This window comes from Lissotriton helveticus, chromosome 7 (genome assembly GCF_964261635.1).
Source record: "Lissotriton helveticus chromosome 7, aLisHel1.1, whole genome shotgun sequence".
NCBI lineage: Eukaryota > Metazoa > Chordata > Amphibia > Caudata > Salamandridae > Lissotriton > Lissotriton helveticus.
The window spans coordinates 383,840,470-383,862,403 of NC_136068.1; the positions used below are offsets into that span (position 1 = coordinate 383,840,470).

Below are 21,934 nucleotides of genomic sequence, written 5' to 3' on the forward strand. Positions count from 1 at the left end.
ACAAATTGCTGTCAGCAAAGTGAATAGAGAGGGTGGACATAGACCATAAAATTCAGTTGCCATGATTGTTTTCTTTTTTTTGTGTTTTTCTTAATCATTTTTCAAATTAGTACAAAAATAAACAACATAAACACCCACTTTGTGGGCGCATTTAGAGAAATAGTTGACTATTACATAGTTGCGTGAAGGGCCATTCAGAGAGGAAGTTACATTGGCTTATACAGAATAGCAAGGTATTTAATACATTAGGCAGTGAGAGAAGCTTCAATTGAGCTCATCATAGGAAATAACAACTATGGTTAGTCCTTAAGAAGATCAATAAGAAATATAAGGTAGTAGAGGTAACGAGGAAAGTATCATCTCGTTCAGTCCGAGTCTCGGCTTTTCTGTAATAAAAGGTAGTCACGGAGTGGCTGCCAAATGTCTCTTGGTCGGGATGTGAGGGGGTTGTAGCATGCTATAAATCTTGCTGGTGGTATCACAGTATGTCAACCTTTTCAACCAGACAGGAATAGAGGGGCATTGTCAGCCATGCTTTGGACCCCTATGGACTCCACATGCTTTAACTGCCACATATTCCAGCAATGCTAAAAGCATGTCTAGTGCTAAGTCAGCCATAATCATTAGTGGGAGTTGATTAAAGACTGCACCCACAGGACCGCAAGATCATGTCAAGCTTGCAAAGTCAGTGTTGGTGACCTGGCACTCCAGGCAATTGGATGGCCTAGAGGTGTCAATTTTAGCCAGGGTACTCGGTGTGGTGTATGTACGCCTGATAAATTTGTAATGTATAAGTTTGTGTCAGTGGTTAGGCGATATGAGCTTGGTTTGGTTGCAGCAGTAGTACCAGACTTTGCCAGGAAGGGGTTGACCCAGTTCGTGCTTCAACCTCCCTAAGCCTCGCATCTCGGGCCAGCAACTGTGCTACACAAGCGTGGTATAATTCGGAGACCAGGGGTCCTCTGTCAGGGTCTGTTATTGCCATTCTCAAGGGATGGAACTCATCGGGCCAGTGGGTATGAAGAGAATTGCAAATGCAGGGCACTGTGGACACACCGCAATATAAAATGGCCTAGGGGGAAGTGTTGGCAAACCGAGCATCATCTGCGTGTGAAAGGACATTACCATCCGGGAAGCGGTCTCCAAACGCGTGCAAAACTGAGTTTGACAATGTTAGTTGCACTAACCTCTCCCGTGATTGTTTATCGGCCAGTGGCAAAGCGGGATAATAAAGGAGGCTACCCCCAAGCAGGTGAAGGAGCTTCCTCCACACTCAGCTTGTAGTAGAGAGTGTCTGAATGTCAGTGGGGTCCAGAGGAATACCCTGCGGAATGATGGATGTGGGCTCTGCCTGGTCACGCTCTGGTATGGCAAGTCAGGCATCACAGTGGTACCAGTGGTATGCAAAATGGCACTGAAGAACTAAATAGTAAAGTTGGAAAGGTGGTAAACTGAACCCGCACCAGTTATAATAGAGTACCAACGTGTCCCAACCCACCCAGGGCCTATGAGCCACCCAGACTAGCCACAAGAGAAGCCTCCATAGCATAGAGAAGAATGCATTGGTAAGGGGAACTGGAAAATTTAGAAAAAGATACAGAAAGCGGGTAAGAACAACCATTTTGGTAATGGCTATTTGGCTGGCTAACGACAGTGGGTGCAAAAACCACCCTTTGACTTGTGTCATTAATTTGTCTATGACTGGGCCTTAATTCAGGCAAATTACCTGCTCCTGGTCCTGATAAATCCAGATGCCAAGATATCAGACATGGCACTCTCACCATTTCAGGGGGAACTCGTATGCTATCGGTGAGGTGGCATCAGTAAGTGGGAAAAGTTCGGTTTTATTCCAATTTATGGCGAAGCCAGAGAATTTGACGAAGCGAACCACCACGAGTAATACCAGAGCATCTCTGCCAATATGTAAGCATTTTTCGCAACTCTGGCCCCATTGGGCAGCAGCAGCTTGGGGATGAATACACTACCCCAGGTGAGTTAAGCAGAAGAGCCAAGGTGCATCATCAGGCTCTGGCGTGTTTCTCAAGGATGCGACCTCTCACTCAGCCAACTCCCGAAATTAGTACAGACGCGCCGTCTGGTGCAAAAGTTGTGGACCATACCATTGTTGAGTTGCTCAGCTATCAATATTGCATAGTTCAGGTTCTACGTCGACTAGTGTATTGCGTATGTCACGCAACACATTAGAGTGTTTATAAATGGAGATCCCCCTAATGTAAGCATTGAATGCCTTCCACAGGGTGTCCTGCGTGGAAACCAAATTTTTATTCAATTGGAAATATTCAACAATGGAAGTGTGAAGCTCAGACAGAAAGACATCATCAAGCAAGGCATTACACAGGAAGCGCCAGCGTCTCTACACTCCTCCCCCATATGGCATTACCAATAACATCTGGACTGGGGAGTGACCTGAAACAGTGCGCATGAGATAGGCCACCCACTCTAGCCATGGAGTGGCAGTGGCCAAGAGTAGCCAAAAATCTAAGTGGCTCAGTGTCTTCTGGGGGCAAAATAAAATGTATACCCGGGGGTTTCGGCATAGGTCAAGCTCCAGGCATATTTCAGCACATACCTGTCGCCAAGGGCATAAAGGAACTGCAATGATTGCGGTGTGCCACCAGGAGTCGTGGATGGGGAGTCACGAAGTGGGTCGAGAATGAGTGTCCCGATCCCGAAAGTTAAGGAGGTGGGCTATAATAGGGCGCAGTGTGGCGCCGGGGCATGGCTGCAAACCATGCGAGCGGTGAGCGCACTCCACTCCAATTGTGGGTGTGAAATTTTGGTGGTGGGATCGGTCTAAAAGGAGGTGCTTGACAAAGAGATCCATTAGATCTGTGTAGGTAGATTCCGCAACTCCCAAGATGTGCAGGTTGATGCAGCGGGATCTGGCCTAGAGGACCTCGTTCTTGATGGCACGGTCTTGAGGATTCATTCAATTTCCTCCAGCTGCTTCTTCACGGTCATTAACTAATCTCCCACGGTCAAGACGCGCTCCTCCGCCCATCCAACAGGACATTCTAGCCGTCCAGGTACTCCCCCATGCGGTTAATGCCGCTTGTAAGGGTGTCAAACCATGCATCTATGGAGCAGAATCCCACACAAAATTCTGTCATGATTGCTGCCATGCTAGATGAGTATTCCTGGTCTGTGGTACCCATCCCTCCCCACTCCATGTCATTGGGAGTCCCTGATCTCTCTGTTCCCCTGACATGCTCAAATGGGGGTTTGCACTGTTACGGGTCTTTGTGCATCATGGTCAGTGAGGACCCAGTTGCTGAATATGTCCTATGAACCAAGTGTGTGCAAACATAGATGCAGCAGTCCTGACAAATCAGGACATCTGCTAGATGTCTCCCCAGCACCAGTTGTGATAAGCGCAGTCCTCTGGTTACATGTGACAGCACTTGCATCATTGAAGGGCCAGAGTTGGGAAGGAGGCCATCAGGCACTAGGGTGGCAGCACCAGCACCCACCTGGCTGGCTTCCCCAGTGTCCAGGACCAGAGAAGGGGGAGCTGCTATCTGGGTGCCCCAGGCAAGTCAAGGTGGTGGCCCAAACAGGACAGCTGCTGTTGCCCCCTTACCCACCTACAGCCCAAGAAGCTGGGAAGCTGCCTCCAATAAGGAATAGGTTGCTGGAAGTCAAATGCTGCACTGGGGGGACACAAGAAATAGGCAGGCAGCCAGTCAGATGGGGTCTTGGTGGGAATCTTCTATCGTCATCTAGCTCCACCCCAACCGCTGACCACCTGTGCCACTGCAGCAGAGCTATATGGCTGCTGTGAAGAATAAATGGGACATATTGACCAAGAAGTGAGAGTGGCTATGGTCTAAAATGGGTGAAATATGTGATAGAAATCTCCCTTTTATGATGCAATGTATTCACTGCAAGACTGATGATCACACACTGTGAGGCAGGGCACTAATGAAGGGGTGCAAGTGCCATGAAAAAGCATGGGCTCTAGGCCCACATACTTTGTAAATAAGTGCGAAAAGACACAGTATTATGCTGCTTAGAACTGGCCATGAGCATGTGCACTCGGGCTCTTTTATTGACTGGGTCCCCTGATGGGGTTCGCCTGTGTTTGATGGGTGTGGGGTCAGTGTATGGATAAGCCTTCCTGGGAGTGGCCGGTACAATACTAGACTGTGTCCAGGGGGACAAAACACGCCAGATCGAAGGGCGACTTCTTCAGCAGGATGACCGGCAGCTTAGAATTCACAGCAGTAAGATTACCCGTCAGAGTCAGGTCAATATATGCATTGGACTAATAGTTTTATTACACGCACAAAGTCTATTTATGCGTCACGTCTACTTTTCTTGCTGCGCTTTGGACAGTGTTTTTTGTTTGCTGGGACAGACTGCACCAATATATTTACTGTGATAATAACAGTTCATGTTGTCTAATACAAACCATTTATGATACATCATGGTCTGGAGAAGGAGTATCCTTGTCTTGGCATTGATTGCGTACACTCCGGTTGACTGATTAATGGAAATTGAAATTAATGTTACCAATGAGATCTACGTTGATTAATGAAGTGAAAAGAACCTGAAAGAGTGAGATAAGGGGCAGCAAGTGCGTGGTAGTGGTGGCTTAAATTGGTATTAGGGGGAATCAAGTGTACGCAGCCTTTATATTCGCACTCTCGACATCAATAGCGCCGGACGTGGGGCTCAGAGTATTATTGCAAATGTGACTTCTGCATTTCAACCTTTCAACTGGACCCAATAGTAAAAAAATGTTTTTTTAAAACAATGCGTTTGTGTTTCAAGAAACCTCACCTGTTATACACAAGAAAATCGACAATGTGCAAAGACGTTCGATCCGACAGCAATACTGCTAGATGGAGAAGTGTCTCCCCAGGCTCCTGTGGACCAGAAAGAAAGACAGTATTTGAAAGAATAGACCACTGGCATTGGCACAACTTTCTCACAACCAATATTGGGCCAGCATTGCCACACTATATGGTGAGCGATATCATCTTGCAACATTTATTGAATGATCACTGTTGTAATATAAAGAGGTCCAGTAGTCCAGGTGTAGATTACGTAAAATGGTTTATTAAGTAGTTGAGATCAAGAGCCCCACCAGGAGCAGTGTTTCTGCTGCTCAGCCCATTCTCCAACTGACTCTCACAGACAACCAACATTCCTCTGCCTCACCACTCACCAACATTCCACAACACACTCACACTGGCTGAGCAGCAGGTATAACAATCACGTCAGTTGTTCTAGTGCAAGGGGTTTTGTCGGCTCAGACAAAATTAAATGTTACCGTTTTGTTGCTTCCCCTGGCAGCAGGACAACATTTAGGGCAATTTTTTGCCATCTGGCGCCCCATTTTGGTGCTGTTATAAGTTATCTGCCGATTAGCCACCTTAATGTAGAACCAACCTTGCAACTGCATTTCAACTTTGGAAATTGTTCATTTTGTTAAAAAAAACAAAAGAACCGACAAAACATCTGTTAGTAATAAATTATGCATTTTTTTTTTTTTAAAACATCTTTTTATTATAGCGAAGTCACAGGAAGTAGGACACAGAGCATAACGGTGTCGGCACTAGCACTAGACGAGCAATAATAGAATGCAAAACTAATATCACAACACAGCCATAGAAGGCCCACATCCCGGAGGCTGGGCGGCGTCAGATCAAAACGTGGTCTTAAGCAGAGGATATTGCGGTCACGCTTCAATGATACGATACCCAGCAGTGTCTTCGCAAGTATTACCATTACACTCAAGTATAATACCAAACAATTCAACAACAACTAGCAACCCCTCGAACGGCATCGACAGTACTGACTCAAAAATGTAGGACATTCGTGTAAGGGCCAGGGTTGGTCCATGCAATTGACAACAGCATCTACCCATGGGAATCAGATCAACAAACATACATACATATCAAGGGTATGTAACATGGCAATGTGGGACACCTACACCGTCCCCTAGCTTTCCCCACCAGCCCCCTCCCCTCCACACTCAGATTCCGAGGCATCAGAGGAAAACAACTCAGCACTGGTGGCTTCCGAGTCATCCTCCGCCAACCCCTCCATGCAAAGTGTCCTCCAGGCAAGTAAGTCCTCTTGCAATTTGTCGTCCTTGTGGGAGCGCTGCATGTGAGTCTCCTCTGCCAAGGCCCACTCCCTCGCATCCCTCAACCACATAAGGACATCAGGGGCCCTCTGACCCATCCAAGTAATAGCCACTCGTCTCCTCGCCAAAACCAATAGGAGTTGCAGTAACTTATACGATAGTTTCTTTTTTTTTGGTCTGGGCACCAACGCCAGAAGGCATTGGAGAGGGTCCAGCAGAAGTCTGAGGTGCGTAGCCCGAACGACGTATCTCACCACCTGTCGCCAAAAATCCTGAACAAGAGGACACTCCCATGCCAAATGCAGGCAGCCCGCCCTCCCCATTCCACATCTAGGACAGTTGTGACTTCTATCCGCCGAGATGCGGTGGAGGGAGACTGGTGTCATGTACGTGCGGTGAACGAAGTTAAAGTGAATAAGTTTAAATCGAGCATTACAGGAGACCTTATGAGTCAAGAGACCAATCCTCGTCCTTTGTGCGGGCTCTAACTCCACCCCCAGGTCTGCCTCCCACGCCCCCCATGCTGGGGCTAACGGGGGAACCGAGTCCCGACGCATAGCGGAGTAAAGGAGGGAAATCAGGCGTTTACCTCTCCCACAGGACATGATGACGTCAAGGGTATTGGTGAGCGGAGGTGCCTCGGGGAATTGGGGCCACGTGATCCTGGCCACTTCTTGTAGGCTACCGTAATGAAGATATTGTCCCTCAGTTAGTCCAAACGACTCCCTGGCACCCTCAAAGGTCACGAATGAGTCGTTCGGGTAGAGGTCTGCAAGAGTCGTACAACCACCAGACCGCCACTCCCGGAAGGACATGGTTTCCTCCAAACGGCGCATCGGGGCCAGGGACCAAACTGAGAGTTCTCTATGGAATGGCGCTCGCAGCAGCACCCTTTCCACAAAGCGCTGCCAAATATTAGCCGTATGACGCACCACAAAAGGTAAAGTGGTGTCGGCTCCGCGCCCTTGCATCAGTGCCTCCTGTAGGGTCGTATCGGTCGCGGCACCAGCCAGCAATGCCAGTTCCCAGTTCTCACCCGCGGCAAACCATCTGGCGGCAGGGAGAAGCTGCGCCGCGTAATAGTATAGGTCAAAGCGCTGGGCTTCGAGACCACCCTCTTCCCAACATCTTGTCACTGTGCGCAGGGCGACCCTACTGCGTCCACCTGCCCAAAGGAGCGAGGTGAGGAGGGAATTCAACGTGCGGAACACTCGGGGAGGTAGCGGGCATAGAGAGTTCTGCAGGACATATAAGACCCTAGGAAGCATCACCATTTTGGCAATTGCCAAGCGCCCCATGAGAGAGAGGGGAAGCGTGTTCCAAAAGACAATGGATTTGCGGAGGGCCGTAAGTACCCCGTCGATGTTGCAAGCCAGTAGGGCCTCCGTAGATGTGGCCACCTGGATGCCCAAGTACCGGAACGCCGTGCTCTCGTACCGGAGACCCAAGTACTGAAGCTCCACGCCCAGATCCGGGACTGAATCCGTTAACGGGAAAACTAGGGATTTGGTAATGTTTATACGCAACCCAGAGGCCGCGCCAAAACGATCCAAGAGTCGTAGTAGTTCGGGGAGGGCCTCAACAGGGGAGTACAAATAAAAAAGCGCATCATCCGCATAGAGGGAGACCACATTGGGGGTATCATGCACCTCTATACCCCAAGCCCGCAGGTCAGCGCGAGCAGAAACGGCAAGCGGCTCAATTGCAAGTGCAAATAGGAGAGGGGAGAGAGGACAACCCTGGCGGGTGCCTCTCCCCAGTGACCACTCCTCCGAGCGGGCCGATCCCAGTCGTACTCTGGCGCGTGGCGCCTGGTAGAGCACCCGGATCCAGTCCCGGAAGTGAGGTCCGAACCCCATTTTCTGGAGAACCTGCAACAGAAATCCCCAGTGCACTGTATCAAAGGCCTTGGCCAAGTCAATGGCGACCAACACGTGAGGACCCTCCCGTCCCTGCACCTCATGCATTATATAATTGAGACGACGCAGATTCATCGCCGTGTTACGACCCGGGATGAATCCACACTGGTCAGGGTGGACTAGGCTTGTCATGAATGGAGCAAGGCGCGTGGCAAGTAACTTGGTAAGGATTTTCGCATCCGTATTTAGCATAAATTATGCATTTTAATCCGATTTCCCTAAAATGGACTTTTGATCTGTTTTTAATGACACAAAAACAGATTTTGAGAGAGAGAAAATACCACAAAACGCCCACTAAACTGGATGTTGTCGAATGCTCACTATTGTGCTGAAGAAGTGCGAAAAAGAAGCCGGCCATGATTAAATTGTCCAAAAATGATGTAGATGCGCAATGATTTCCAATTTTAAGGCCATTAAAAAGAGCCATGGAAGAAAAAAGACAGGTGGAAGAGAGGCAGCAGGCTCCACCCAGGGTGCCTTGAAAGCCTGTCTTGCAAAATGCTAAAAGGATTTGATTTGTACCATATATACTGTGTCTTCACAGTAATCTGTCAACCCGACAGCAACACATGTATCTCTGGAAGAAGAACATTATGGTGCCTTCAGTGAACTGCTCCAGAAAAAAGAATATGTACAGTACCATCTTGACCTTGGTGACAAGTAAAGAAAAGTCACATTTTTTGGACGAAAGGTTTCAAATAGCTGAAATCTGCTCTCACCTGTATCGGCTGTGGTACTGGTTCTGTCAAATCCACCTTCTCTGCATAGGCTTGAAGCAGTGCAAATATATCTTTAAATTTCACAGCCTCTTGGAGGTCATAGAACCTCATAAGGGGATTCCCGCTCGCCCTTTTGGCAAACTTCCACTGCACATACTTGGAAGTGATGAAGTCTTTCCGGAACGTCCTGCAGGTTCAAGGAAAACAGGTGGTTATTGAAGCCTAGTAACCAGATGGCCTGTCACAAGAAGGCATTGCTTTGTAAACTAAGGCCATTGTCCAATATCAAAAAGGAGCATTAACAGTTCTCATTAGCAACTATGCAAAAATGAACAATGCGATAGGAACGTAGAATGACCTCAGCAAGTCTTCTCAACTGCCTGCAGGGAATGACCAAACATATTTTAAATTTTTAGGAAATGTAACACCTGCACTTTGTTCTGATTGGAAAGAGCATGGTTCTAATACTCCATTGAATTGTGTTGTCTAACAGGAACATCTCTCCAAGGTACCTTCTGAAAGCATCCACAAGAGGACACAAAAGAAAAATGTGTCAAAACATGTAATTTAAAAGAAGGTAAGGTATGCGAGACACGTTCAAATGGCCCAAATACTGCCCCATTTGATGCACAGATTCAAGTACATGTATTGTCCACTTCTATTTCCAACAAAGCACAGTTTATAACCCAGGTCTCCCCCTGTGTCTTTAGCAGTTGTATGTATATGTATGTATAAACCATTTTATAGCGCGCTCTATTACTTGGGAGTATCCTGGCGCGGTGGATAAAGGCAGAGAAAGACAGAGAGGGGACCAGCTTATGCCACGCCGGAAAACAGATGAGTTTTCAGACTCTTCTTAAACTGACTCACGCACTGAATAGAGCGTAGGTGAAGGGGAAGGGCATTCCATGTCCTGGCAGCTACCACGGCTATGGACTGACCCCCTAATCTAGTCCGCTTAAAGCGAGGAAGAGTCATTTTAAACAGGGAGGACGATCTAAGGGTGCGTGAAGGGGCATAGAAAGAGAACCGTTTCTTCAGGTAGGCTGGCCCTTGATCGTGAGTTGCTCTAAAGGAGAGCACTAGGGATTTAAACAGAATGTGCTGTGCCACAGGCAGCCAATGAAGGCTGCACATGTAGGAGCGAACGCTCTTCCACCTCGGAACATTAAACAAGAGGCGGACAGCGGCATTCTGAATAACCTGTAAGCGTTTGACCAGATAAGCAGGAATACCGCTGAACAGAGCGTTCGCGTAATCCAGTCTTGATAAAATGAGAGCCCGGGCAACAGTCTCTTTTGCTTCTCTAGGGAGCAGTGGGAAGAATCTTCGCAGCGCTCTCAGGGTGGCAAAGCATGTCCCCGATAGTTTCCTTATGTGGTCCTCAAATCTTAAATCCTCCACAAACCATATACCAAGGTTTTTTGCGGGGCCACCCATCACCTTAGGGCTGGGAATGTTTGGAGGCCACAGCAAATCTTTAAAACTGGAGGGAAAAGAACCATAGAAGAGAACCTCAGACTTGTCCTCATTGCATTTCAGCTGGGCTATGGTCAACCAGCGAAAGACTGAGGACAAGCAGAGCTGGACTGCCGTGGTATCTAGATGATCGTCCGGCCAGGTGAACAGCAATTGTGTATCATCGGCATAACCAATTATCTTAGCCCCGTACTGTTCCGCCAGGTAAACCAGGGGAGTGATGTAAACATTGAACAGCAGGGGACTAAGAGTGGAGCCCTGGGGTACCCCAGTGAGAAGTGGTTTGGGCTCTGAAGCATGGGGCGGCATCCAGACCTGTTGCGTCCTATCTGATAGGAATGATGTTAGCCAGGCCAGGACACAGCCACCGATGCCAATAGCAGACAGCCTGGCGAGGAGGAGCTCATAAGGAACGGTGTCGAACGCGGCAGAGAGGTCCAGAGGAATCAGGACCGCTCTGCCGCCACCGTCCAAACACTCCCGGATTGCCTCCGTCATTTCGACCAGAGCTGTCTCAGTGCTGTAGGCCGCCCTGAATCCCGATTGAGCTGGATGCAGGGCGTTGGAGGTCTCAACAAAGTTCTCAAGTTGGCGAAAAGCCACTTTCTCACAGATTTTTGCCAATGCCGGCAGAAGGGATATAGGACGGTAATTCCCTGGAACAGCAGCATCCAGCCCTGGTTTTTTTAAGAGCGGCAGAAGCTTGTTGTTTACTGTTTTTATATCCAACCCTACTGCCGGGAGTTTGGCCAACAGCAGACAGACTGATGCTGTTGTGCTGCCCGCGTAGTGGATCATCACGCACTTTGAGGACTGCTATTATTGAAGGATTCATCTTCATTGGAAAATACTTGCCTCTATAGATGGGCTCCATACCATATGTAGATACAGACCACCATATTGAACATTCGTGATTCACAGGTCAGCGCAACAGCACCGCTTGTGATTAACACCAACTCCAGAGTTCCTCATCACCGTCTTCATACACTTCTCAGTGTATCATCAACAAATAACAGTGTTCATCTACCCATAGACGGCCAGCCTTCACTCTCACTTGGGTACCCGGCTGGGTGTTCTTGTGAGTATCTCTTTTTCCTTTTCCTCCTTCACCCACTGGGGGCACGTACACCTCATGCGGCTGCGCATTCTACCCTTCAGATGTCCCTAAATCCATAGGTCCTGATGAGACCCTAGATCAAGTATAGGGTTGAAAGGTCGTCGACAACAAAAGAAAGTGAACCATTAACACCGCGTATTATTGTATATTGTATATAGCTGCTGTATATTATGTATTGAGTTGCTAAATGGTCGACTTTTTTTATTACCTTGGAAACCTTGTAAAATACTGTCACAATGATATGACCAATATTTTAGGTTCCTGTTTCTCACTGGGGACACTACGCACATTTTTCTTTTTCATTGTATATAGAATTTTGTTTGTAATATATAAAATATGATTGTATCAAATTAAAACCATAGGTGTATGTGGTTTCTTCGCCCTCGAACATCATTTTAACCCTTCTATTGCGATTGGGCACCTTAATATCTATATTGATTCTATTATTCCACAGGAACTACTGTTTCTGACAATAAGGGAGTTTGTTTGATGCATTCACTACCCACTGCATGAGCATTCTGGCTCTATACCTACAATTACAGCCCTCAATAAAAGTGTCCTCTTAATAACGATGGGCCAGACGAGTGGAGTTTCTTTGGCCTTTCGAACTATACGTTTTGTGATAAGACTGCTGTCGAGTGGTATTCTGCCAAGACTATAAGTAGCAGTGAAGGCCGGATTAGCTCGGGAGTGGAAGGTGCGGGCGCTGGGGTATCGATTGTACATTTTTTTTTAACTTAACTTGCCACTGAGTCCCCCATCTCTGCTTCTACTCTCCTCGAGGAACAGGAAGCACAGCCAGGCACCACGGACCAATCCCAATGCTGCAATGCAGCATTGTGATTGGTGGGCATCTAGTCTCACCTGATTAATCACAAAGATACATTGGTTTTGAGCGTCCTGGTTTGACGTTCAACCAGGGAATGGGGGCCTGGGCATGATCTCCACGCAGGCTGTAATGCAGCCTGCATGGAGAACAGGGAAAGTGTGCATGCTGGTTTGGGCGGCCCGAAAGGGCTGACCAAAAAATTATTGGGCACTTAGGAATGGGCAAACCACTTCTCCCCTGCCCTGCTCGGAAAGCAGAGCAGCCCCTCCTGCCCGCCCGCCAAGAAACACAAAAATAAAAAGATAATAACTGAAAGTTATTATTATTTTATGTGTTTCTGCTTCTCACACTGCTTGAAAGCAGTGCGGCGACGCTCCTCTGCCATAGGTTGAACAGTGGGGGAATCAGCACACATGGTAAGTCTGAATCTCCCTTATGTGATTCCCCTAAACCTTATTTCTACACCCCCAAAAGCAACCACGACAAGTGTTGTGGTAATCCTTGGAGGAGTATGGGAGATAATAAAATGCCAATCATAATGAGCGATGTCACTTCCAAGTCTAGGAGAATTCTTCCAGTGAGAGGCGATAATGTGGTTATATTTATGCTGTTCATTCCTCTCAAGAACCTTCCTGTTGTTCTTACATCCTCATTCTCTCCTTCCTCCAGTCTATGGACGTGTAAAACGTTTGACCTTCTCCTTGGGCGATTTATGGTTTTAAAGAATGACTGATGCAGTGCTTAATTTGTAAAAAATAAGTGCCAGGGCTTTCGTCAGGAGGCCACTGCAGTTTGCACCACCCATTGCCCCTGTCACTGCTGCCAATGACACTACCAGCACAACTACTAACCATAACACTCCTACAAGTGTGACAATTCAGACTGTATCAGGCCCCCAAAGCTCTAAGAAAAGCTAGGGTGGCAGGTAATAGTCATTTTTAATGTATATTGAATTACTGTTGTTGTGTTCATCTCAGACAGCGTCACCATGTGGCAGACGGTCACAAGCGATGGTGTTGGCAATTAAGTGCCGGTGCCAAGCATGGAAACAGCCGGCTCAAATTAAGCACTGAACTGATGTGGTCACCAGACTGTACAACTCAAATTGTCTTGAATGTTTTAAGGACAGTGGCCTTCAGTAGTTGACATATTTCTCAAGATATGGCTTCCCTAGCCACCTGGAGAACCAATGTCTTGAGTATAGTTACATCCGCCTTGTCAGATTAGTTAATATCTCTTGTCACTTTGAAGGTAACAAGATATCCAAAAAGGTTCCCTGTTTCTTGACCTTTATAAACTCATCTTTCACATTGTGTGCTACTCCTCATGATGTCTGTGCCCTTAACTAAAGGACTTGGCAGCATTTAACATAACCCACCAACTCTTATATCAACCTAGCAGGGCATTATGGAAAGCCCTGCTGAAATGTGATTATATCACATTCATCATCTTTTCACTCGCCACTGCAGTGATTGGAATCATTATTTGCCATTTAAGTATGGTCACTGCAGTTATTTGATTCTGCAGCTGCATCGTTTTACACGATTATAGGGATTTGCCATACTCTCCACTTAATCCATTAGGTCCTGCATAATTTAAAGATTTTAATAAAAAAATAGTTTGCAACTCAAACGGATCAATAGTTACTACAACATTGCCAAACATGCAGCCACACGTTAAAATCCCTTTGCAAAGGTTGGTCGTCTTTCAGTTGCTGATTGCTATATTTAGGTGTTGCACTGATGTTACTGAGAGGAATCCTTTGTTCACATGGTGTTAACACGTGTAACAAGCATTTTCAATGCAATAGGTCTCGCATTTATGAGAGTTTGAGCTATTGGCACTCTAAATGACACCGCACCCGGAACAGAAACACAGACTCGAAAGAGTCACGGCCGAAGCATCCCCGCACTTCGGGGACCTACTGACCTATAAGGCCTCTTGCCTTAAACTTTGAAGACACGGAGGTCCTGTTCAGCATCAATACGCACACTTCGAGAAACCAGGTCCTCATCCAGGTCTTCCAACTAAGGACTATCACAGCACTGCGCGATAAACATCGCTCCATTTTGCGAAATCCGTGTTTTCAACAATACCCGGTCTCGAGCGGAGCCGGGTCGGAATTATCACCGGCACCGCGACCTGCTGTTCTTACACCTCTCTCCTACAGCCCTGAGGAGTCGCAGAAACAGTGTGGTTTCTTGCGACGAAACACGTGTCGGCTGGCTCATGTACGAACAATAAAAGAAGATTCTTTAATTTTGTGGACAACTTCTTCGCCCTTGAACTTTGCACCTTATGTCCATTGAGACATCGCCTTAACTTCATTTTTCCTACAAGTGTGCTGCAGAATTTGTTTTTCGTTTACTCTAAATGACAATGCCTTTTATTTATATGTTGTTTTTAAAACCGATGAATAAAAGGCATTGCCATTTACAATGCTAATAGCTTAAACTCTCGCAAATGGGAGACCTATTGCATTGCAAATGCATTCAGTGCCCGTGCTATAAAGATTTTTTTTTTTTTTACATTAGGAGAGAGCGCGTCCTGTCTGCAACAGCAGCAGGACAAAGCTAATAGTGCTTGTAGGCTGTAATTAAAGCCTACTGAGTAACTAAACACGTAACAGGGTGTCCTCATGGAAGGTTACAAAATGAGATAAGGCGGTACTAAGGAGGGACTACTAAGCCTATTGACCAATGAAAAGCCACAGTTTACAGTGCACAATGACAAAAGCCAATGAAAAATATGGGTGGAGAGTGGGCGGAGCTTCAAGTCCATACCTGAATACAGCATGCCTCGCAGAGCAGCGCATGCGCTGCCCAGACTCGACCTCAAAATGCCAAAATAATGTAGTACTACTGCCACATAATGTGCTGTATTACAGTGTAGAATTTGCAGTTTCTGGTCTCATAATTTGGTCAACCTTGCTACAAAGGTTTGTCAACATCCGCCACATAATCCCAGTTGCCCTCCAGGCAAGTTAGTATAGGGGCAGTGTGTGGATGTCTGGGTGTATGCGTATAGTGTTGGAATGTATATGTGTGTTCTGTGGAATGCTAAGAGTGAACGGGGTGTGCGGTTGGGAGTTACCCATTAATGGAAGTGTGTGGGAGCCTGACAAGTTTCAAATGCCCTTCAGGACAGCTGTGAAGAACAACATGTGTGCATTCAGTACAAACACCAACGCAAGGGACTCCATTACATGTGACTGGCATTATTTTCCTTTTGTGAAATCCCACCTCCATGGATCTCACCTAATTCACTGCTTCAAAGGCATTTCACTAGTCTACTTTTTGTAAAAGATTCCAGAAACTTCCCCACTGCTGACGTTAGACTGCCAAAAAAGAGAAGACTATGATAGCAAATCAAAGGTGAGGCAGAGAGAAATAACTGGTTCATGGCTAAGCATTGGCAATTGTTTTGGATGAATTCCAACGCGTTGCTTTTTAGCTCATCTGTGCCATCGTTGCTCAAAACCAGCTATCTGCGTAAAGTCATGGCCCTGCCCATAAATGGACAGTTAAGCTCGACCTGCCAGGCCAGGTCACCCATGAACAGAAGCACAATCACCAGGGCTTTAAGTGGGCCAGGTCCTGCCTGTGCTCAGCGCCGTCAGTTCTAAAACGTAGGTGTTGAAACGGGTCCCTATCGGGCTTTCCATTTCTGCTCTCACCCTTAGGGTGAAAAATAAATCTCAACTCTGCAGCAGTAGCAGCCTTCACTGCCTTTGAGGTAACTTCAAAGAGACTCGCTATAGTTCTTTCGCAGTTCCATCATTTAAAAACTGAAGCATTTTCTACATTCTATGCAATGGTGCCATAGTAGCTTATTTTTATCTTATGTAACTAACAGCCGTTGACAAAGCCAATAATCCTGGTTTGTTCTAGGTGTAATGTTACTTGGAATATATATCTGGATGCAATGACAGACACAGAAGAATACCAGTCGGGCGGCACACTATGCTAAGCACAGATTTTTAGCTTAGGTGGTTTTAAGCCATGCCCTTAATTACATCGGCCACGCCCCTCTGAGAGATACCCCTCAGTTTTTTCATCCCAGTTAAAGCCCTGAGAACCACAGCACCACGCAACATCTCTCATGACCAGCACACGGCGAGAGCAAAATATGTGTCATGCAGGATCACAACTCCTATTCTAAAGAAGGCCGCATCAGGGCAGATTTACAATTGTACCCCATTTTGTCAAAATACCAGATTAAAAATGAGTGTTTGTAATTGCCCAATGAGGTCACAAACCATCACTAACACAGAACACGTTTTCAAAACGTCAGTAATGCAATATTAGACATTAAAATCTGCAGCAATTAAATAGTGATCTTTCGGTATAAATATAAAACAGGCCTCAAAATATAAATCTGCATAAGCATGTAATGGCTGGAACAGCTATGTATGGATGAACAGAATTCCTCCAACATAGTAATATACATTGGGAGGCAGCGATGCATGCTTCAATGGCTTCACCAGTGAGGGGCAGTATGAGCTCATTGGTAAGATGCAGGCACACCCAAGTCATTTATGGTGAACCACTCAGACATTATTCAGTACTTGCTGGCAATGCTTCAGTCAAATTGAACAATGGTAATTACTCTGGGGACATTACATCCATAGTTGTACTTTGTCTGTGCCAGTTCTGTCAAAGACTGATTACATACAAATAAGTCTTAACCCAGCCCAGGCTGTGAGGTCATGTCCCCCCTCTGCACAGGAATGCACACATCCATAACCCTTTCTGACCCTTAGGACTTGTCAATCATGGGCTCTGTGCTTACGTCACAAAACGGACTCAGACTTTGCTTCATTGATGCAGTCCAGCAGAGCCGAAACATGTCTGCATGTCACCTTGAATGGCCGGGGTGGTCCCAATCATAGGTCTCATACCTGTTGCCACAGGATTCAACCAGCATCTCACTAAAGAGGCACAACAAGACTGAAACATGGCTGGGCCCTGTCATTAATTGCACCAAGAAGCTAAAAACAATGGAAAGGAATTATCAGTGCCCTCTGACTGATTAAAAAATGTCTATCTATCATGTTTGTGGCCGGTTTTCAGGCAGGAGGCTCCTAATGGCACATAGCATGTCAAACGGTGTTACTGTGTAGCAAATCTGGATCATATAGGCTCTTCCAAGGAATGAATGATGGACGTGTGTATAAGGATTTGTAGAATCGCCCAGCTAGAGAGCAATGGAGCACTGAACAATGGCTGGAGTCCTGAGCTGCGAATTCATGATCATTTAAAATGAAGGAGGATATTCCTGGGCGGTGACTGAAACCACATGGAGGCTTATTGTTCTGTGTAGAGGTCTGTCTGTCTGAAATGCAGAATAGTTGGGCAGGGGCGGCCTTAGGCATGTGCAAGCTGTGCACCTGCACAGGCCCACCAAACCCCAGGGGCCGCCACGCCAATATATATATCCTTAATATAATAATCCTCTGAGGATGGCTACACATTTTGCGTGGCGGCCCCTGGCAGGGATTTGGCGGCCTCCGGCTCTCTTCCACTTCAAAACACCCTGACCCCCCCCTTCACTGGCCTCCGCGCCTGTGTTCCTCCGGGGGCCCCCTACCTGTTCCTCTGGGGGCCCCCTACCTACACTCCCTGCCCAGGGCCGCCATGAGCTTAGAGCCGCCCCTGGGTTGGGACATGTGTGGGATGTTGTTCCAGGTCCTGGGAACAATGATGGAAAAGGCTGCGGTGTCGTGGCCTAAGTGGTATGAAATATGACACATTAGCCAGAGCTCTTCTCCTGTTACCCAGCAATTTATTAATCTTAAGCGGCACGTTTGCAATTTTTATAGCTTGTCACGGGTCTTTGGTTTGCAGGGAATCAATGTTGGTACCAATGAAGTATATGCACTAATTGAAATTTCTTCCTTGGATTGAATGTCTTTCTCCCACACAGGTAGATCCAGGCAGGTAGAAGACGACTCAGGGTAATATTGCTATCCCTGAGACGCAGTATTTCCTTTCATTTCCTTTCTTTTCATTTATACACATTTTTTGATAACTCACCATATAGGTCCTGAAGAATCGCATGGTGATTATACCAAAAGCGAGAAACATGTCGACCAATACATAATAACAAGAGCACATAGACCCGCAGACAGGCTCATGGTTATGCCTTGTTTCACTTTTTTTTAATTAGGACAGGAGACCCCACAGAATAAGATGTGTCCATTTAAGGTACTCCCAGCCCTATTTTAACCACCACTTAGCATCTACACTTCCTAGACCACACACCCACACGGCAGTTGGATAGAAGATCTCCGACAAAAAGCCCCTTTTTAGGGAGCCCGTTGGGGATTGCACCGCCGCCCCAACGAGGAGCAGCCCAGATGATGAAGCATGAGACCTGAAAGGGTGTGTGAGGGCATTATGATCGAACAAAAGGATCCCCACTACTACCCTGCATAGGGAGAGTGAGATCACTCCACCACACTTCTCGTAAACATCTACTCCCCTTTAGAAAGGAACAACATAGAACCCATTTTGTAAATTGCATAATTTGGTACTGAGCCGGCCTTTTAACATCCAAGAGTGTTGAGCCCCCAACTTAAAAAAAATATATACATAATTTCAAGGATGCCCGAGATAAGGGTCTTATTTTGATATAATAGCAAGGCTCCAGATAATAGCTCCCCTAGTAAGGGCGGCACACGAGAACCTTTGATCCCTGGAAACTTGAAGAGGACCCCTAACTACAGAGGAGCTGAGTGATGCAGCCAGATTGCTTTATCTGATTGGCTTTGGCAGAGAGCCTGAAATAAGGAAGGATACTCTGGAACAGCTGATGCTGGATCATTGTGGGAAGTGGAGCGTCAGACTAGAACTGGGATATGGGCAGGTCAAGGGCCCAGCACCAAACCCTAGACTCATGCAGTGGGTTTGTGACCCCAACGATGAGTGCTAGAATGGATGCCTCACAAGTGAATGAAAAGGTGAAAGGACAACCTCAACCCTCCTACCAGATAAGCTAGATAAAATCATATAAGCCACTACAGCCATGGACACATTTAAAATTAAATCGGCTCTGTGGCTGCCAATGTTCAGCTCCTGTGGGATGACCAGAAGAAAAATGGGTTGAGCTAGTTAAAAGCACAAATGAGGCACTCCAGACAAACTACAACCTAGTATGAAAGAAGCAAGTTCAAGATCTCTAGGAGAGGGAGCGTTTGAGAATTATAGTCTAAATTCTCAGAAAGTCAATCTAGAACGATAAATAAAGGTGCTAGGACTTCCTGAGAAATGTGCATGTCTTGCATAGTGGCTTACACATGAACAGTGGCTCTCCAAGATGGCCACAGTGCAGGGCCTTCTTGTTTTTTGCTACTGAAATGTCCCATATTATGCCTGTATGCCCTCCTTCTTTGGCCTCACCACCTCTTACAGTAGTGGCCCAACTCAAACTACAGTAACCAAGATCTAATCCTGCAGAATGCCCACAGCGTAGGCTACTGCAAAGGAGACAGTAGTTATGTTATGGTGAATTTTTAATGCGCACTAATACTCTCAAGTGTCCTGGCGCGGGAGTTGGCTAGGGTAGAGGTGGGAGACAGATTAGATGGTCTGACTGAACAGATGTGTTTTTAGGTGCTTTTTAAAGAGTTGGAACTCTTGTATAAGTTGAAGATCTGAAGGGAGCGCTTTCCAGGCCTCAGCAGTTTTGACAGAGAGCGACTGGCTTCCCAAGCCAGCTCTGCGGAAACGCGGGATAATCATCCGGCGGAGAGAGGCGGAGCGCAGAGGTCGGTTCGGAACATAGAAAGCAAAACGCTTCCTGAGGTAAGTGTGGTTATTAACTTTCCTGAGCATATGGGGGTGGCAGTGATTAATGTGGGCTGGTGGTTGCTGGTGGGGTGGCTTTGGCACTTATTTTCCCTCTTCAGACATTTCCCAAGAGCAAAAGAGGAAAAACACACACAAAGCAGAAAGACGAAAGAAGAGAAATACGGAAAAACTGTCATAAAGGAAGAAAGACGATACCAGCAAGAGAGAGAAAAAGGGTGCAGGGAGTGTCTGCCAGTGAATAGAGACGCTGGGGTGGATTCAAAGCTATGCAGCCATGGTATTAGGTGCTTTGACAATAATAGACCTGGCTTAGGGCTTCAGAGCACAGCGTTGGGCACCGCAGGGGCGGGTCCTCCGTTATGGAGGAGTAGCATCGCCCCACTGGAAAATAAAATTATAATAAAACCACGTTATTATCATTTTATTTTTCTTTACTCCCAGCTGAGGTTACGGCAGGGTGGGGCCATTTTGCCGAGCATCATGCTGCAGGAGGAGTGTTTGGGTGCTTGCAAGTGCGTGTGTCTGTTTGGAAGGCCGTCTCGGGCCGGCCAAACAGACATGTGCACACGTGTTTCTCCAACCCAGCTGTGTTGTACAGCCGGGTTAGAGAAAAGCCCCATGCTCCCTGGGCCTGAGCGAGCGTCAAGTCAGCCCACTCAAGCCAATCACAGCGCTGCTCTCATGCTGGTAGTCTGTGTAGCATCTGAAGAGGAGCACCGAGGCGGTGGCCACAAGAGCAGGTAAGTTTAAAAAATATATATTTTACCCTCACCCCTGCCTTCCAACCCCCGCATTGCCCCACCACCCCAAAATTGGAGCAGTCGCCACTGTGTATGTCACATTTAAAATGCTAACCGTATAGAATGCCATTTACACAATCGGGAGTTTGATCCGGAAAATTTATTTGACTTATTCCTTCTGCTCGTTCCTATTAATGGCGCCATTCATTAAGTAATACTCTCGCGGAATGACTAGCATAATATTGGCCTGGATATAGGAATGGGCAGAAGGAATAAGCCAAATTAATTTTCCGGAGCATACTCCCGATCGTGTATATGACATTCTATACTGTTAGCATTTTAAATGTGACAGAAATGGCAGCGAATACAATATGAAAGCAAAATAGTAGAGAACATGGCTCAGGGTGCATTGTGCGGCATTAAAATGACACTAGCTTCACAAATGAATTTAGGATTGAATGGAGACGAGTTTTTTTTTCATTTAATTTTGCATTTCCTGCTTTCTTTCTTTTTTTTACAACAGCAGGGATAAGATCGGCTGAAAAAAAATAGTAGCGAAACAATATTTTGATTTCTCTTGACGTAAAGTAATCAATAAGCCTTGAACGTGTGAGTCACTCCACGAGAGGTTATGGGGGCACCCGCTACTCTCTGGCCCGGCTTGGTCTGAGTGAATGCGGGAGGCCCGCGGTCCCTGCAGGGGACCCCATAGGAGGGCAAACCCCGTAGTAGTGCGCAGGGAACCGCAGGCCCGCCTTGGGGAGGGTGGGTGGGCGGGGCCGGGATCCAGGCCACCCCCCCTTCTGGGGGACTGATATGGGGCGCACTTCCTCCTTGGCGCCCTCTTTGCTGCTGCCCCTTGTCCCCGTCGGTCGCTCCTCCTGGCTGTCCTCGCCAGCCTAGTCACAGGCCCCGAGCCCCCTCCTTCTCCCTCACTTCCCCCCACGACGCCGGACGCGAGGCCCGGAGAGGTGTGGCGCCGCGGCCAGGGCGACTGACGCTGGAATCTGGGGACCACGGTTCGATCCCCGGCTCCGGCAGCAGGTTAGCCCAGCACCATGTGACTCTGGGCAATAGCTCGCTTAATCTTCCCGACGGCCCCCCAGCGCCTAGAGACCCTTACGGGTGATTGTGCGCTTTACAAATGTGGACTTTAATTTACCCTAGGGACAGCAAATGGCATGCCATATCATTTTGTAAGGGAT

General features: G+C 47.1%; 1 protein-coding gene across 1 annotated transcript in view; it reads right to left on the reverse strand.

Annotated features, from left to right (window-relative positions):
* LOC144768499 (arf-GAP with SH3 domain, ANK repeat and PH domain-containing protein 1-like) overlaps positions 1-21,934 on the reverse strand; it is a 1,182,076-nt gene that overhangs the window by 289,585 nt on the left and 870,557 nt on the right. Inside the window, exons 18-19 of the mRNA XM_078652209.1 lie at positions 8,754-8,940; positions 4,804-4,889 (exon numbers count right to left, since the gene is read on the reverse strand). Of these exons, the coding sequence (XP_078508335.1) occupies positions 4,804-4,889; positions 8,754-8,940 (273 nt within the window). The remainder of the gene's footprint in view (positions 1-4,803; positions 4,890-8,753; positions 8,941-21,934) is intronic.